The sequence below is a fragment of the Myotis myotis genome, unplaced genomic scaffold (assembly GCF_014108235.1).
Source record: "Myotis myotis isolate mMyoMyo1 unplaced genomic scaffold, mMyoMyo1.p scaffold_m19_p_4, whole genome shotgun sequence".
Classification (NCBI taxonomy): Eukaryota; Metazoa; Chordata; class Mammalia; order Chiroptera; family Vespertilionidae; genus Myotis; species Myotis myotis.
In genome coordinates, this window is record NW_023416346.1 from 14,744,122 (window position 1) to 14,757,068 (window position 12,947).

Genomic DNA, 12,947 nt, shown 5'->3' on the forward strand with positions numbered 1-12,947 from the left:
ATCTTGCAATGGGAGCTGTCAAATGCTGCAATCAACATTCCCACAGTATCACCACTGACATGCTTCCAAAAGACTTTAAAAACAAAAACCTACCACAGGCCTGGAATAAAATACACAACCCAGGAAAATGTGCATCTTCTATTTCCTATGTGTATTGAAAAAAACAACTGTGGCCTGAGGCCAATGATAGGAAGTTTCTTTGAGCTTTTTCTCAAATTCTTCCAGTTTAGAAACATATTTGGAAGTGTAAGTGTGGAAAGGGGAAACCTCCTTCCAGCCCAAGGGATTTAGTTTCCCTCCTGGGTAATTTCTGGCTCTGACACTCTGGTAAGATCATACCATAGCAGACAGAGTCTACCAGGATGTCAGTGCTGGAGATTTCCCTGGAGGGAAACCAATGCAAAAAACAAGCCTCAAAAAATGCAAATTCCAGACTAGTCCTGAGAGGGAAGACTTAGCCTGACAACATAAGTGTTCTGTGATTCCAAGTTACAAACTCCCTTTTGGGGAAATGTGAACCTGAACTTGTTACCTTTCTCAACACTGCTACACCTTGAGATGATTCTCTCTCAAACATGCTTCTCCTCAGGAGTCTACCTTTCTGAAAGACTCTTCCATCCCTCCTGTACCCGAAATGAGAGAAATGGACTCATTCTTAATTCCTCCCTCTTCCTCATCCCCCACCTCCAACCCCTCACCAAGTCGCAGCAATCCTAAGTATCTCTTGAATCCCACACTATCTATCCCCATCATCACCATTCTTATACAAGCCATCAGCATCTCTCATCCAGATAAACTCCTGTAACCACCCCATCCCATCTCCCTGCATGGCAGAGGAAATGCTATGTGTTCACAGATCCATTTCATTCTCTCCCTGGGCACCCAGAATGAGCACATCCCCCAAATGTCTTGTACTTAAGTTGGGGACCATGGAATGTGGGCAACAGTGATATATTGCCACTTCTGGGCCTTGTCCTAAAGCTTATTCTGCAGTGACATGGAGGTCAGGGCAAATATAAGAGTCAACCAATGAATGCATAAATAAGTGAACAACAAATCCATCTCTCTCTCTCTCTCTCTCTCTCTCTCTCTCTCTCTCATCAATCAATCAATAAATTTACAAAAAAGGAAATTATATGGTAGAAGCAGGAGAAAAAAAAGATGATCTACAGGTCTGGAGTTCAGTAGAGAGGCCTAGTCTATTGATACACAGGTAGTGTCATCATGGGTCATAACTCATCATGCCTCTCTTATCTTAAAAACAAGAGCAACAACAAACAAACAACTCACTCTGATTCTGCTCCTTTACCCTATTTCTCTTCCCCCAGGATCTACTCTCCCAAACCCCACACACAAGAATCAGGTCTCCATTCCCCTGAACCAACTGTCAGAAGGCCAACCAGGGGAAGGTGGGTGTGGGTGTGGGGAATGATTAACTGGAAAACATATATGCATAGCCCATGGACACAGACAATAGTGTGGTGAAGGCCTAGGAGGGGCAGGTGCAGAGTGGAAGGGGCCAATGTGTGTGGGGGAGAGGGGCATCTGTAATACTTTCAACAATAAAGATAAATTTAAAAAAGAAAAAAAAAAAGGCTAACCAGGCTTTCCATGCTATCAAGTGCAAAAACACTTTTCTATCACTGCATCGTCTGAACTTTCAGCAGCACCTCAAAATCTACTTCTAATTGCACAACACTAGCCAGACTGGATTTAAACTCCACCCTTCCTCTCTGCTACCCCCATAAGCTGCACAAGGAAATAAAATTGCCAGATGGGCACACCATCACTTACTACTGATCACTCTAGTGTCTTCCCTTCTATAAAAGGTCAATTCCTTCAAGTTTGCTCTGGATCCATTCCCTTCTCTGACTAGGGGACCTTCGTCCATCAATTGAATATTCTCCTTCTGTGCTTCAACATTTCCCTCTACACTAGACTTTTCCAACCATTTATTTTTTAAATCTTTACTGAAATATAATTCACATTCCATAAGATTCACCCATTTGAAGTATTCACTTTTTACTATATTCACAGAGTTGTATGACCATCGCCACTACCTAATTTTAGAACTTTCATTTTCCCAAAAAGAAATCTCATTATACCCATTAGCAGTCACTCTCCATTTCCCCCCACCAACCGCCAGTCCTAGGAAGACACTAATCAACTTTTTGTCTCTATAGATTTTCCTACTCAGGACATTTTATATAAATGGAATCATACCATGTACCCTCTTTGAACTGGATTCTTTCCCTTAGCATGTTTTCAAGGCTCATCTGTGTGGTAGCATGCATCAACACTTCATTCCTTTTCATGGCTCAATAATATTGCATTGAATGGATGGACAACATTTTATCCATTCATCACTTGATGGACATTTGGGTTGTTTCCATTTTTTAACTTTTATGAATAATGCTGCTAGGAACATTCAAATACAAGTATTTGTTTGAATACCTGTTTTCAATTCTTTGGTTGTATATTAAGAGTGGAATCATTGTGGGGGGGCAATGGGGTGATAAGGACACATATGTAATACCTTAATCAACAAAAAAAAATTTTTAAAAAAGAGTGGAATCATTGGATCATAGTCTCTGTTCATATTCTATGTTTAACTTGAGGGACTGTACTATTTTCCCCAGAGACTGCAATATTTTATATTCCCACCAGCATTGTACAAGGATTCTAGTTGCTCCACATCCCCACTACTACTAGATTCTTTTTCCTTTTTATGTTATTACTAGAGGCCTGGTGCATGAAATTTGTGCACTGGGGGGGGGGGTCCCTCAGCCTGGCCTGCGCCCTCTTGCAGTCCAGGACCCCTTGGGGGATGTCTGACTGCCAGCGTAGGCCCTATCCCTGCAGTCAGCCATCCCTCTCACAGTCCAGGACCCCTCGGGGAATGTAGCAGTGTGCCAAGCACGATCGGGACTGGGGAGGAATGTGGGAGGCTAGCCAGTCTGGAAGAGACTGTGGGAGGGCTCCAGGGCATATCCGGCCTGTCTCACTCAGTCCCGATTGGCTGGACCCCAGCAGCAAGCTAACCTACCGGTCGGATCATTTACCCCCTGGTGGTCAGTGCACATCATAGTGAGCGGTTGAGCAGCCTTAGCATATCATTAGCATATTATGCTTTGATTGATCGACCAGACACTTAGCATATTAGGCTTTTATTATATAGGATAGCCATGCTAGTGGAAGTGAAGTGGTATCACATTATGGTTTTGATTTATATTTTCCTGATGGTTAATGATGCAGAGAATCTTTTGATGTGCTTATTGGTAAACTTTATTTGGAGAAATGTCTATTTAGATCTTTTGCACATTTTAAACTTTTTTTTAACTTTTTATCTTTGAGTTGTAATAGTTCCTTATATATTTTGAATACTAAGTTCTTATGAGATGTGATTTGCAAATATTTTCTCACATTAGGTTTTCTTTTTACTTTCCTGATGATATTGCTTGAAGCACAAAATATTTTTTAAATTAGATTTATCTAATGTTTTCTCCAGTTGCTTTGCACTTTTGAAATCCTAAGAAACCATTGCCAAATCCAAGGTCACAATGGTTTTCACCTATGTTTCCTATTAAGAATTTTACAGTTTTAGCTCTTACATTTGGGTCTTTAATCCATTTTTAAATTTTTGTATGTAGTGTGAGGTAGGGGTTGAAATTCATTCCTTTATATGTGAATACCATTTATTTAAAAGACTATTCTTTCCCCACTTGAATGATATTGGCACCCTTATTAAAAATCAATTGGCCATAGATATATGGGTTTATTTCTAAACTCTCAGTTTTATCTCATTGGTCTGTCCTGTTTTTATTTTTTAGATATATTTTTATTGATTCCAGAGAAGAAGGGAGAGGGAGAGATAGAAACATCAATGATGAGAGAGAATCATTCATTGGCTGCCTCCTGCACATCCCACACTGGGGATCAAACCTGCAACCCAGACATGTGCCCTGACGGGGAATTGAACAGTTACCTCCTGGTTCATAGGTTTATGCTCAATCACTGAGCCATGCCGGCCAGATATGTTCTGTTTTTAAGCCAGTACCACACTGTGTTGGTTACTAGAGCTTTATACTAAATTTTAAATTGAGAAGTCTGAGTCCTCCATCATTTGTTTTTCCATTTATTTATGCATTTATTGGTTGATTCTTGCATATGCCCTGACTGGGAATCAAACCCTCAACCTTGACATATTGGATGACACTCTAGCCAACTGAGCTACCTGGCCAGGGCTGAATGCTTTTACTTTTTCTTGCCTAAATTCCCTGGCTAGAACTTCTAGTACAATGATGAATAGAAATAGCACAAGCAGGCATCCTTGTCTTGTTCCTGAATTTAGGGGGAAAGCATCTTTCATTGTATTAGCTGTGGGTTTTCCTTAGCTCTCTGTATCAGGTTGATTAAGTTCCCATCTAGTCTGTTTTCTGAGTGTTTTTATAAAGAAAGGGTACTGGATTTAATCAAATGCTTTTTATATATCCATTGAGATGATGTGGGTTTTTTCCCCCTTTATGAATATGGTGCCCCAGCTTCTTTTTTAAGTTAAAATCTTAAAAGGATGCTCAAGATAAAAAAAAACACAGTGAGGGTCTGCTCTGGGTGAAGCAGGAAGGGAAGTCTGCAGTTGCAATTCCTTCCCAAGTAGCCCTGGGCCCCACAGGAAACTAAGCCAGGGCCCAAGAGCAGCAAGAGGACCCTAAGGCCCTCTCATCCAAAACTCCTTGTTGAGCTGGCTCTGTCAGCCAACTAAGCCCCAACCCTTGGCCTTAGGAAGCCCTGGTTGGCAGGGCTGGCTGATTACAAGTACACAGTCACTTTGGCATCCTGCAAATTGCAGTTGCCCTGGCATAGAGCTCCAGAGCCAACTCCTCCCTCTACCCCTCTGTCTGAAGGGTTGATCTGGGGGCTTTGGAGTCCTTAACACTTGCCCTTTTTGATGTTATCTTTCCATTAAATGTTAGTCAGTCTGGATCTGTGGTTACAGCAAAGCTTGTACTTCTAAAACCTTGATTATAATCAACCCAAAATACAGAGATTCAGTATCTGAAACAGATTGCAGACAGCCCACTGATTACTTTTGGGGATGACTGATTAAGAAACTTTATTACAGTAAACGAATGCATCTAATGTCCCCCAAATACATTTGTGACAAGAAAGACACACAGGAGACATAGACAATAGTTGCTACATCACAGCCATATTCTTTCCAAAGGATAAAACACTATTCAAGAAAGGGTGAGGAGGTTAGAAGAGAGAGGTGGTTAAAGAAAGCAGGTACTGTCCTTTAGATTAAAAACACACACACACATAGGTTGGCATTGCAAGAGCACCTACTGTGGGCCCAGAAATAAAGTAAAGCCTAAGCCTTAGGTGGTGACACTATGCCACTTGTCACACCTCAGAGGCTACAGAGCATCATTCCATCAAGACAAGCAATCTTGTGATAGGGTGAATAGTAGTCTTGCTGCAAGCAGCGAGTGGATCAAGTGGCCTTAAGTTTCTTTAGAATTAAATATCTGCTTAATCAGAGATCACTTACCAGCTTCCCTACTTCTGTTTAGTTACTGTGGGAGCACAAAAGAACGTCACCCCCTTCCATAGTTGGCATGTCTATTTACAACCAGATAGAGGTGCACCCCTTCGCAGAAATCTCTCCTTTGTGCCAAGTTGAGCATTTTCATATGTGACGAGGTTGCCCACAGCTCTAATCTTAGCATGGCACATTGTGTTGGGGCAGCAGCAGCTTAAGACTACAATGCCAAGTGACGGCTGAAGGAAAGTAACAAGGGCATGGCTGAAGCAGGAGGGGCAATCCTGGAACAAGTACCTCCAGGCAAAGCTCAGGACCAAAGAGATTTTTAATTAGTGGTCATTTTCTAGAAGAACTAGAAAAACACATTTAGGACAAACAGTTCTGAAATGAGAAGGAATGGCTATAAATATAGAGATCAGTGATCAGGCCAGTGATCATTACCATAACTTGTACCCACCCAGAACCTGACAGGGTGGGGAGGACACTGTCTGCAGACATGCAAGGTTCCAAATAGTCAATTTTAAGAAAAAAAAAATCTGCTTTCTCCTGAGTAAGCATGAAAACATGTCATTAAAACACTCCCGAGTGCTTCCCAGGCCTCAAACATACATATGAGTGTCAATGCTAGGCATTAGCGACACTCACTCATAACACAGTACCCCTCATTACTGCCAACAGTTAAGATGTATGTACACATCGGCCCTCAAAATACTTATATTTAGTATCACCATTTTGCCACTGTGGCCATCACCCCTCACCCCAACTTGGACAAATATCACACCATCCACCAACATGAAATAATCACTGAATCACAAACCAAGCTTCTTCAAGAATATTTAACAACAATCCATGTTGCCAATGAATGAGCTCACATCATGTTTAGGTCATTCTACTTTACATCTGATGCATTTAGTGCTTAGAAACAACTGATTCCATCAGCCTGCCTTGCAGGTGCCCCAACACAGCCTGCCAACAGGAGCTCCAGCAAATTTCCTTGGGGTGTATGGCTTCTTGAAGTAGTGTGGGGAGGAATTGATACTGCTCCCCACCCCCCACCCCATCCCTGGGGACCAAAAGAGAAGTGGCAGCTTAAGATCTCAATTGTTGAGAACAAATGTCGGGGGGGGGGGGGAATAAAGCCTGAATGTTTGATACACCATACATACCCTCAGGAAGGTATTTTTGCTGTTTAGCAATTAATTTGGCCCCACAATGTAAGGGGTGGGGCAGGAGGCAAAAAAAATATATAGTTTTAAACCTCATAGGTAGTAGTCAGCCTCAATCCTAACCACCCACCTTCCTACACCTCTAAAGGCTGCTAAACCTTGCCTGTGTCATCTTAGCTCCTACATTCAATAGTTCAGACTTCATCTTGATGCCATTCAGACACAAACAAAATCATGCAGTAACTTCAAGTAGCTCTCTTCAACTCGCCCTAAATTACCAGATTTACAGGGAGGCTAGTCATCAAATACAGTAGAGTGGGGTGTTTTGCCATTAAGACTGCTAGGAGTCAGAAATTTAGAGTGTTATAATAGAGAACAGCTTAAAAAATGTAATACTGTTTTTATTTAACTTCAAAAACATTTCAGCATTCTAAACATACAAAAATTAACAAAACGTTGCAAATTGTGTTTAGTACAGAAGGTTCTTGAACTTTCATTGATGCAGTGACTCTTCACTTCGTTGACAATGAAGAGTTGTAGTTTGTTTTAAAACAAAGTTTAAAACTACCACACAACTAAAAAAAAAAAAAAACGATCCAAATACTTCTCATGCCAGCTGACCCACCTTTTTCCACAGCTAAGAATGGCGGGATGCTATGTCACTATATACAGAAACAAGACAACCTGAAGCTAAATGGATGCCCACTGCAGTGTCCACAGGTCCAGCCTCACAGTGCATGCCCTGAGCTACAGCCCCTCCAAAAGGCATCTTCCTCACAGCCTCAACGCCAAGCAAAGAGCATCAAGAGCTTGTCTTGGTTGTTTGTTCTTTTTACAAACTATAGATATGTACAGTTGAGAACTCAGGATTTCTAGCCAATAACCAAATAGGTAACACCACCTGACAGATTAAAAAAAAGAAAATGCCAGAAACATCTTTAAATGCCTTGTCACACCAACAGCAAAGTGCACAGAGTGAGGAGAACACGAGAGCCTTTTCATTTTAAAAATGTTTGGAAATATGTACAACTTTGATACAGTTTCTGGGTGCTCCGGACACCCATGGCCACTTCATGTAAACCACTGACAATTTCTAGAGCACTTTGAGAGACTACATATGATCATGACCCAATTGTGTAATTAATCCTAATGAGGGCAACAGACACCTCTCAAATCAGAGCTGTGTCAATTACGACGCTCCCCTACACTAAGGTATTCACAAGGAGACAGATAAACAGTTTTTTTATTCATCCTCCTCCTCCTCCTCCTCTTCTTCTTCCTCCTCCTCTTCCTCCTCCTCCTCTTCATCTTCTTCTTCCACCTTTTTCCGGGCAACTTTAGCGGGACCCTTGGCGCCATCAAACTTGCCTTTAGACTTATAGTCGGCAACATCCTAGAAGGAACAGGGACACATTCCAAATGAGAAGACAAGCTCTCCTGCAGCTATTTTAGCACAGGGTGAAAACATGCTATCCCTGCCTCAGAATAAGAAATCTGGAATTCAAAAACAGTACAGGTCTGCTACTTGAAGTATTTGTTTCCTGATACACATTTGGTTCTCAGCCATTCAAATTTAAAAGGTAAAGGGTGTTCAAGTAGCCTTTAAGTCATGTTATAGAACTATCAAATCCTATTCCAGTGGCATCCCGTTATCCGAATTTTTAAGCCTGCCTAAAGTTCTCCAAAATACAAAGATCAGAAGCCTGAACATCAGCACACATAGCTGATCTTAAGTGGAGATGGGCCCTCACATGCCCAGCAAAGCAGCCTTCCACCCCACAAACCCTCACATTCAGGACAGCTGACTTCTCACAGGCCAGAATACACACTCTGGCCCACCTCACCTTCTCATACTTCTCCTTCAGTTTTGCAGCCTTATTGTTGTAAGGCTGCTTTTCACTGTCACTTAAGTTATTCCACATCTCGCCCAGCTTCTTTGCCACATCTCCAATAGAAATTCCAGGGTTTGTAGATTTAATTTTGGGGCGGAATTCCGAGCAGAAAAGGAAAAATCCAGACCTTGGGGGAGAAAATTATATAAAGTAGATGAGAATCTTCAAAAAGTGAGCTTCAGTCAAACTCCCATGTTCCTGAACCCACATACTTCCTATCACTCCTCCCTAGAGTGAAGAAATGTGTAATACCATATACAGTGTTTCAAAGTTGAAGGCTATAAAATATTTAAGCTGCTTTAGAAATATATAGTGGATTCTCAGTTTCTCAGTTACTGGGCAAGGGGTAGAGAATGTACCTAAGGATCCTAAAACCCCAAACTAGGCTGTCTACTTCCCAGTGGAAAGGTCAACAGACAACTACCAAGCACACACAGCTCACCAACACCTCAGGCTCAAAGTACAGAATATTTTACAGTGGTCTCCTGACATTTTTTTAGGTAAAGTATCTCTTAAAAAATCTTTCAAGCAGAAGGAAAGCTTTTCATGGCTGTCCTGAATCCTACAGTCACTTACGGTGGCCTTTTGGGGGCATTTGGGTCCTTCTTCTTCTTGCCTCCCTTAGCTGGTCCATAATCCTTCATTTCCCGATCATAGCGTACTTTATCTGCCTTTGCCATCTCATCAAATTTAGATTTCTCTTTTGCTGACATGGTCTGCAAAGAACAGGACCTGATAAATTCCTCAATGCAGTGAACACGTACCTGTTCAGTTGTCCTATAATTAAAGTGGCAGCTGCCATAACCACTTGCAAAAGGGGATGAAAGCCTTGTAGTCTTTTGTGTGTGTGTGGGGGGGGCGGGGAGAAAACAAAATTTATTGGGAGGAAAACAAAGCTGTGGGTTAACCCCCTTTGTAGAATGTTAAACAATAAAAGCACACATACAAAATCCTAAAAACAATTAAAATGTGTCTAAGTAAAGAGGAAGAAAACAGCCACCTGGGACTACTCTAAAGGTAACTAACACCAAAGTATCAAATCCAACTAAGACTAGCTGGAAGGATACAAAGCAAAAATACCTTCCACCTTTCAGAGCACTTCTTAGAAAACTCTGCAAAATTGACTGGAACTTCTGGGTTTTTCTTCTTATGTTCCTCTCTGCATGTCTGCACAAAGAAGGCATATGCAGACATCTTGCCCTTTGGCTTCTTGGGATCACCTTTAGCCATCCTGACTGTGATGGATGAAAGAAAGAGAAACAAAGAAAAACAAATCCAATGAACAGAATAGAACTACAAGATATACCAAAGGCAGGGTAAAATTTAAATCGATATTGCTCTTAGGAGCCCCCCCCCCAAAAAAAATGCCTGATGCCACTGGCAACCAAAGACAGACTAGAGAGGAAATCAGCCTCACTGTCACTTGTCATTTAACTTTTGACCAGCATGAAGTGCACAGGTTTCTGAGTTACTTCTCAAAGAGCGATCAAGTTCTCCAAACGGAACAGACCCAAGTGGGGTGGCTCAGCTCTACATTCTGATTCAGAAATGCTATGTTTTGGAAACTGCAACCACAAAGTGGGGAGGATACATTTGTAGGTGGTACAGGCTGATGATAGAAGCTTGAAACCAATGACTTAAAGCTAGCTGGTCATCTGTTTTACTCCCATGTTAGAAACGAAAATACTGTCAGTGCTGCTAAACACAAAATCAAAGCAGAACTGTAAATAGGGAAATTTTTATATTTCAGTATTTTTGCTGCATTTTGACTTATAAAAATGGCTTTTACAAGAATGGTTATACAGCAAGTGAGCAGATACCCCTGCACTATTAGTTCAAATCTGTCTCTTCGTCATTATCTAAAGGGGGAGGGGATATGAAAAGGGCTAAGTCTTGCTCATCTATAAAGCGGAATTCATGTCCAGCCAGAAATACTTTGGAGAAAGTTTGCAAATAAAAATGCAGCTGTGGCGTGTCATAGTCCCTTTCCTACCCCCGAGCTTCCCGCCATCTTTTCCTTTTCCCACACCCAAGGTCATCATGTAAAATTAAAGCACTCCCCTTTGCGGGGACCGACCCAGGGGCTGCTTTAGGGCTCCACAGTGGCTGTGCGTGTGAGGCAGGACAGAACACAGGGGAGCCTCCGGCCGGCAGTGGGCAGCCAGACTCGGCCAGTGCTGGGTCACCTGGATGGACACCCATAATTCACCTTCCATTTTGTCAAAAGCTTCCTGATGAAAGAAAGTGCCCCTGAAATCCACCGTTGCCTCCCCCGAGGGAGGCGCGAGGCCAGGGACAGCGATGGCAGCCGCGCTCCGGAGGCACGGAGCCTGGCCGGCAGCGGCCGCAGTGATGGTGGCGCCCGCCGTGCCTGGAGCCCGGCTTTGCTAAAATGGCTGATCCGCCAGCAGCGGGCACAGGCGTCGGTGGCGAACAAAGCGGTCCGGGCCCCGCCACCGCAGCCGCCGCCCGCTCGCCGGCCCCCACCCCGCCCCGCCCCGCCCCGAGCGCCCGGGGGCGCGGGGCTGCGGGGGCCGGACCCCCCCCTCGCCGGCGCGGGGCGCATTCCTCGGGATAACAAAGGCGCCCGTGCAGCCATGACGTTCGACAGCGATGGGGCCCGCGGCAGCGCCCCTGGCCCTTCACGCCACCAGACCCTGGCCGCGGGCTCCGGGACCAAGGCCAGAGCCCGCCCGGGAGCCCTGCCGCCCGCCCAGCCCGTCTGTCCACCCCTTGCCAGGGCCCATCACGCGCCAGCCATGTTAGCGGCGGCGACGGTGGCTGCGCCGGTGCCCTACGGGCAGGCGAAGAGCGGGGGCGGCCGGCCCGCCTCCCCCCTCCCGGACCTCCGTGCGCTCCCGAGACGGCCATGTTAATGCAAAACCAGCAGTGCAATCCGCGGGCCCGCACAGTGCCCGGCAGAGCCCAGCAGCTAAGTTTGCTCACGCCGCAGCCCCCCGCGGGCACCAGCTGCCCGTAATACGCGGCGTCCGTCCCGGGCCGGGGAGAACCCTGCCCCCTTCCCAATGCCGCCTCCTGGCGCCGGGACCCGCGCCACCGGAGCCCGCAGCCGCCCCTCAGTTCGCTTTGCCTCCGCCGCCGCAGCTGCCCCAACATCTGGCTTCAGGGGGCCTGAGCCCCGCGGCGCGGCCCCGGGGGGCGGCAGCCGAGGTTGGCTCAAGGAAGGGAGCCCAGCGCAGACATTGGGGAGCTCGGGATGAAGCACTGGAAAGTTGAAACACCTGAATTGCTTCTTCCTTCCCAGTCACCTAGGTAGAAGGAAGGTGGAGGGGGCGGGAAGGGCGCGGGGAGGAGAGGCAGGAGGCGGTGGCAGCGGGACGCGCTGGCGGCTGCAGGAGCTGGAAACTTGTGCGGGCGCTGCGGTGGCGGTGGCGGCGGCGGCGGCGACGACGGCGGCTGCGGCGGGCGCGGGCGGAGGAAACGTACCTGTATTGTTCGCTAGTCTGGGCAGCGCAGGGCACGACGCGAGGCTCAGCGCTCCCCAGCCTCGCGCTAGCTGCCTCCACGAGAGCCGCCTGATTGGCCAGCGGGCTCCGCCGTTTAAAACAGCCTCCTTGCCCGGCCATTGGCTGCGGGCCTCATGCATATTAAACAGGCGCGGGCACCCATTGGGCACGGCCTCTGGGATCATTCATTCAAACAGAACTACCCGCCGGCACAGGCTGCGGAGGCAAAACAGAGCTTTGCCACCCCCCGAACCCCTTCCTCGATATGAGCTGGGACCTCAAAGGACTTTGGAGAGGTGGCCCCTCCATTCCCTTCAGCCTTGGCCTCTGGCGTGGGATGGCAAGGTCGAGTCCGGCTGCTCTGCCCTCTGCTCCCGCCGCGCTGCGACCTGGGCGCCCCCGCCTCCCGCTCCCGGCCCCCAGGTAGCCCCCAACCCCGGAAAACCTCCGGGGGCGAACGGCGAAGGTCGAGGGTCCTCCACCTCTGCCCAGTCCTGTCGCGGTTCTGCGGCCGGGGTCTTGCCCGCAGCTCTCTCCTTGATGACAGTGGAAGGCAGCTGTTCCCCTGCCAAGACCTCGGGGTTTCAGTACTGGGATCCCGCTGCCCCCACTCCCTCCCCCCGCCCCCAAATAAAAGGGACCTGACTCCTCTCCCGTGGATCCTGCTCCACTAGGCTCATTGCACTAATTGCCAGAAAGTCTGTTTGTGCCTGCAGTTGCGGAAAGAGCGAGCTAGGTGGGCTAGAGGCGGAAAACGGGAGTTTGGCAAAAGCAGAGAAATCGTGAGAAATTGTACTAGTAGTTCTGTGCTTAGGGAGTCACTTCTTCCCTGCCTCGCTTCAGGCCCACATTCCTTCTGCTCTCCTGACACCCTGGT

The 12,947-nt window shown here is 46.3% G+C and overlaps 1 protein-coding gene across 5 annotated transcripts; it reads right to left on the minus strand.

The window, feature by feature from the left end:
* Positions 1-7,085: 7,085 nt before the first annotated feature.
* HMGB3 (high mobility group box 3) lies at positions 7,086-12,144 on the minus strand. Of its 5 annotated transcripts, none has more exons than XM_036305501.1 (5): positions 12,051-12,144; positions 9,684-9,838; positions 9,180-9,439; positions 8,556-8,730; positions 7,086-8,104 (listed from the first exon to the last, which is right to left on the minus strand). In XM_036305501.1, the coding sequence occupies exons 2-5, from the start codon at positions 9,831-9,833 to the stop codon at positions 7,955-7,957; spliced, it is 735 nt and encodes a 244-aa protein (XP_036161394.1). In that variant the 5' UTR covers positions 9,834-9,838; positions 12,051-12,144; the 3' UTR covers positions 7,086-7,954. The 5 variants fall into 5 exon arrangements, with proteins under 5 accessions (XP_036161394.1, XP_036161395.1, XP_036161393.1 ...); XM_036305502.1 differs by lacking the exon at positions 12,051-12,144 and adding an exon at positions 11,846-11,999; XM_036305500.1 differs by lacking the exon at positions 12,051-12,144 and adding an exon at positions 10,813-11,032.
* Positions 12,145-12,947: the final 803 nt, after the last annotated feature.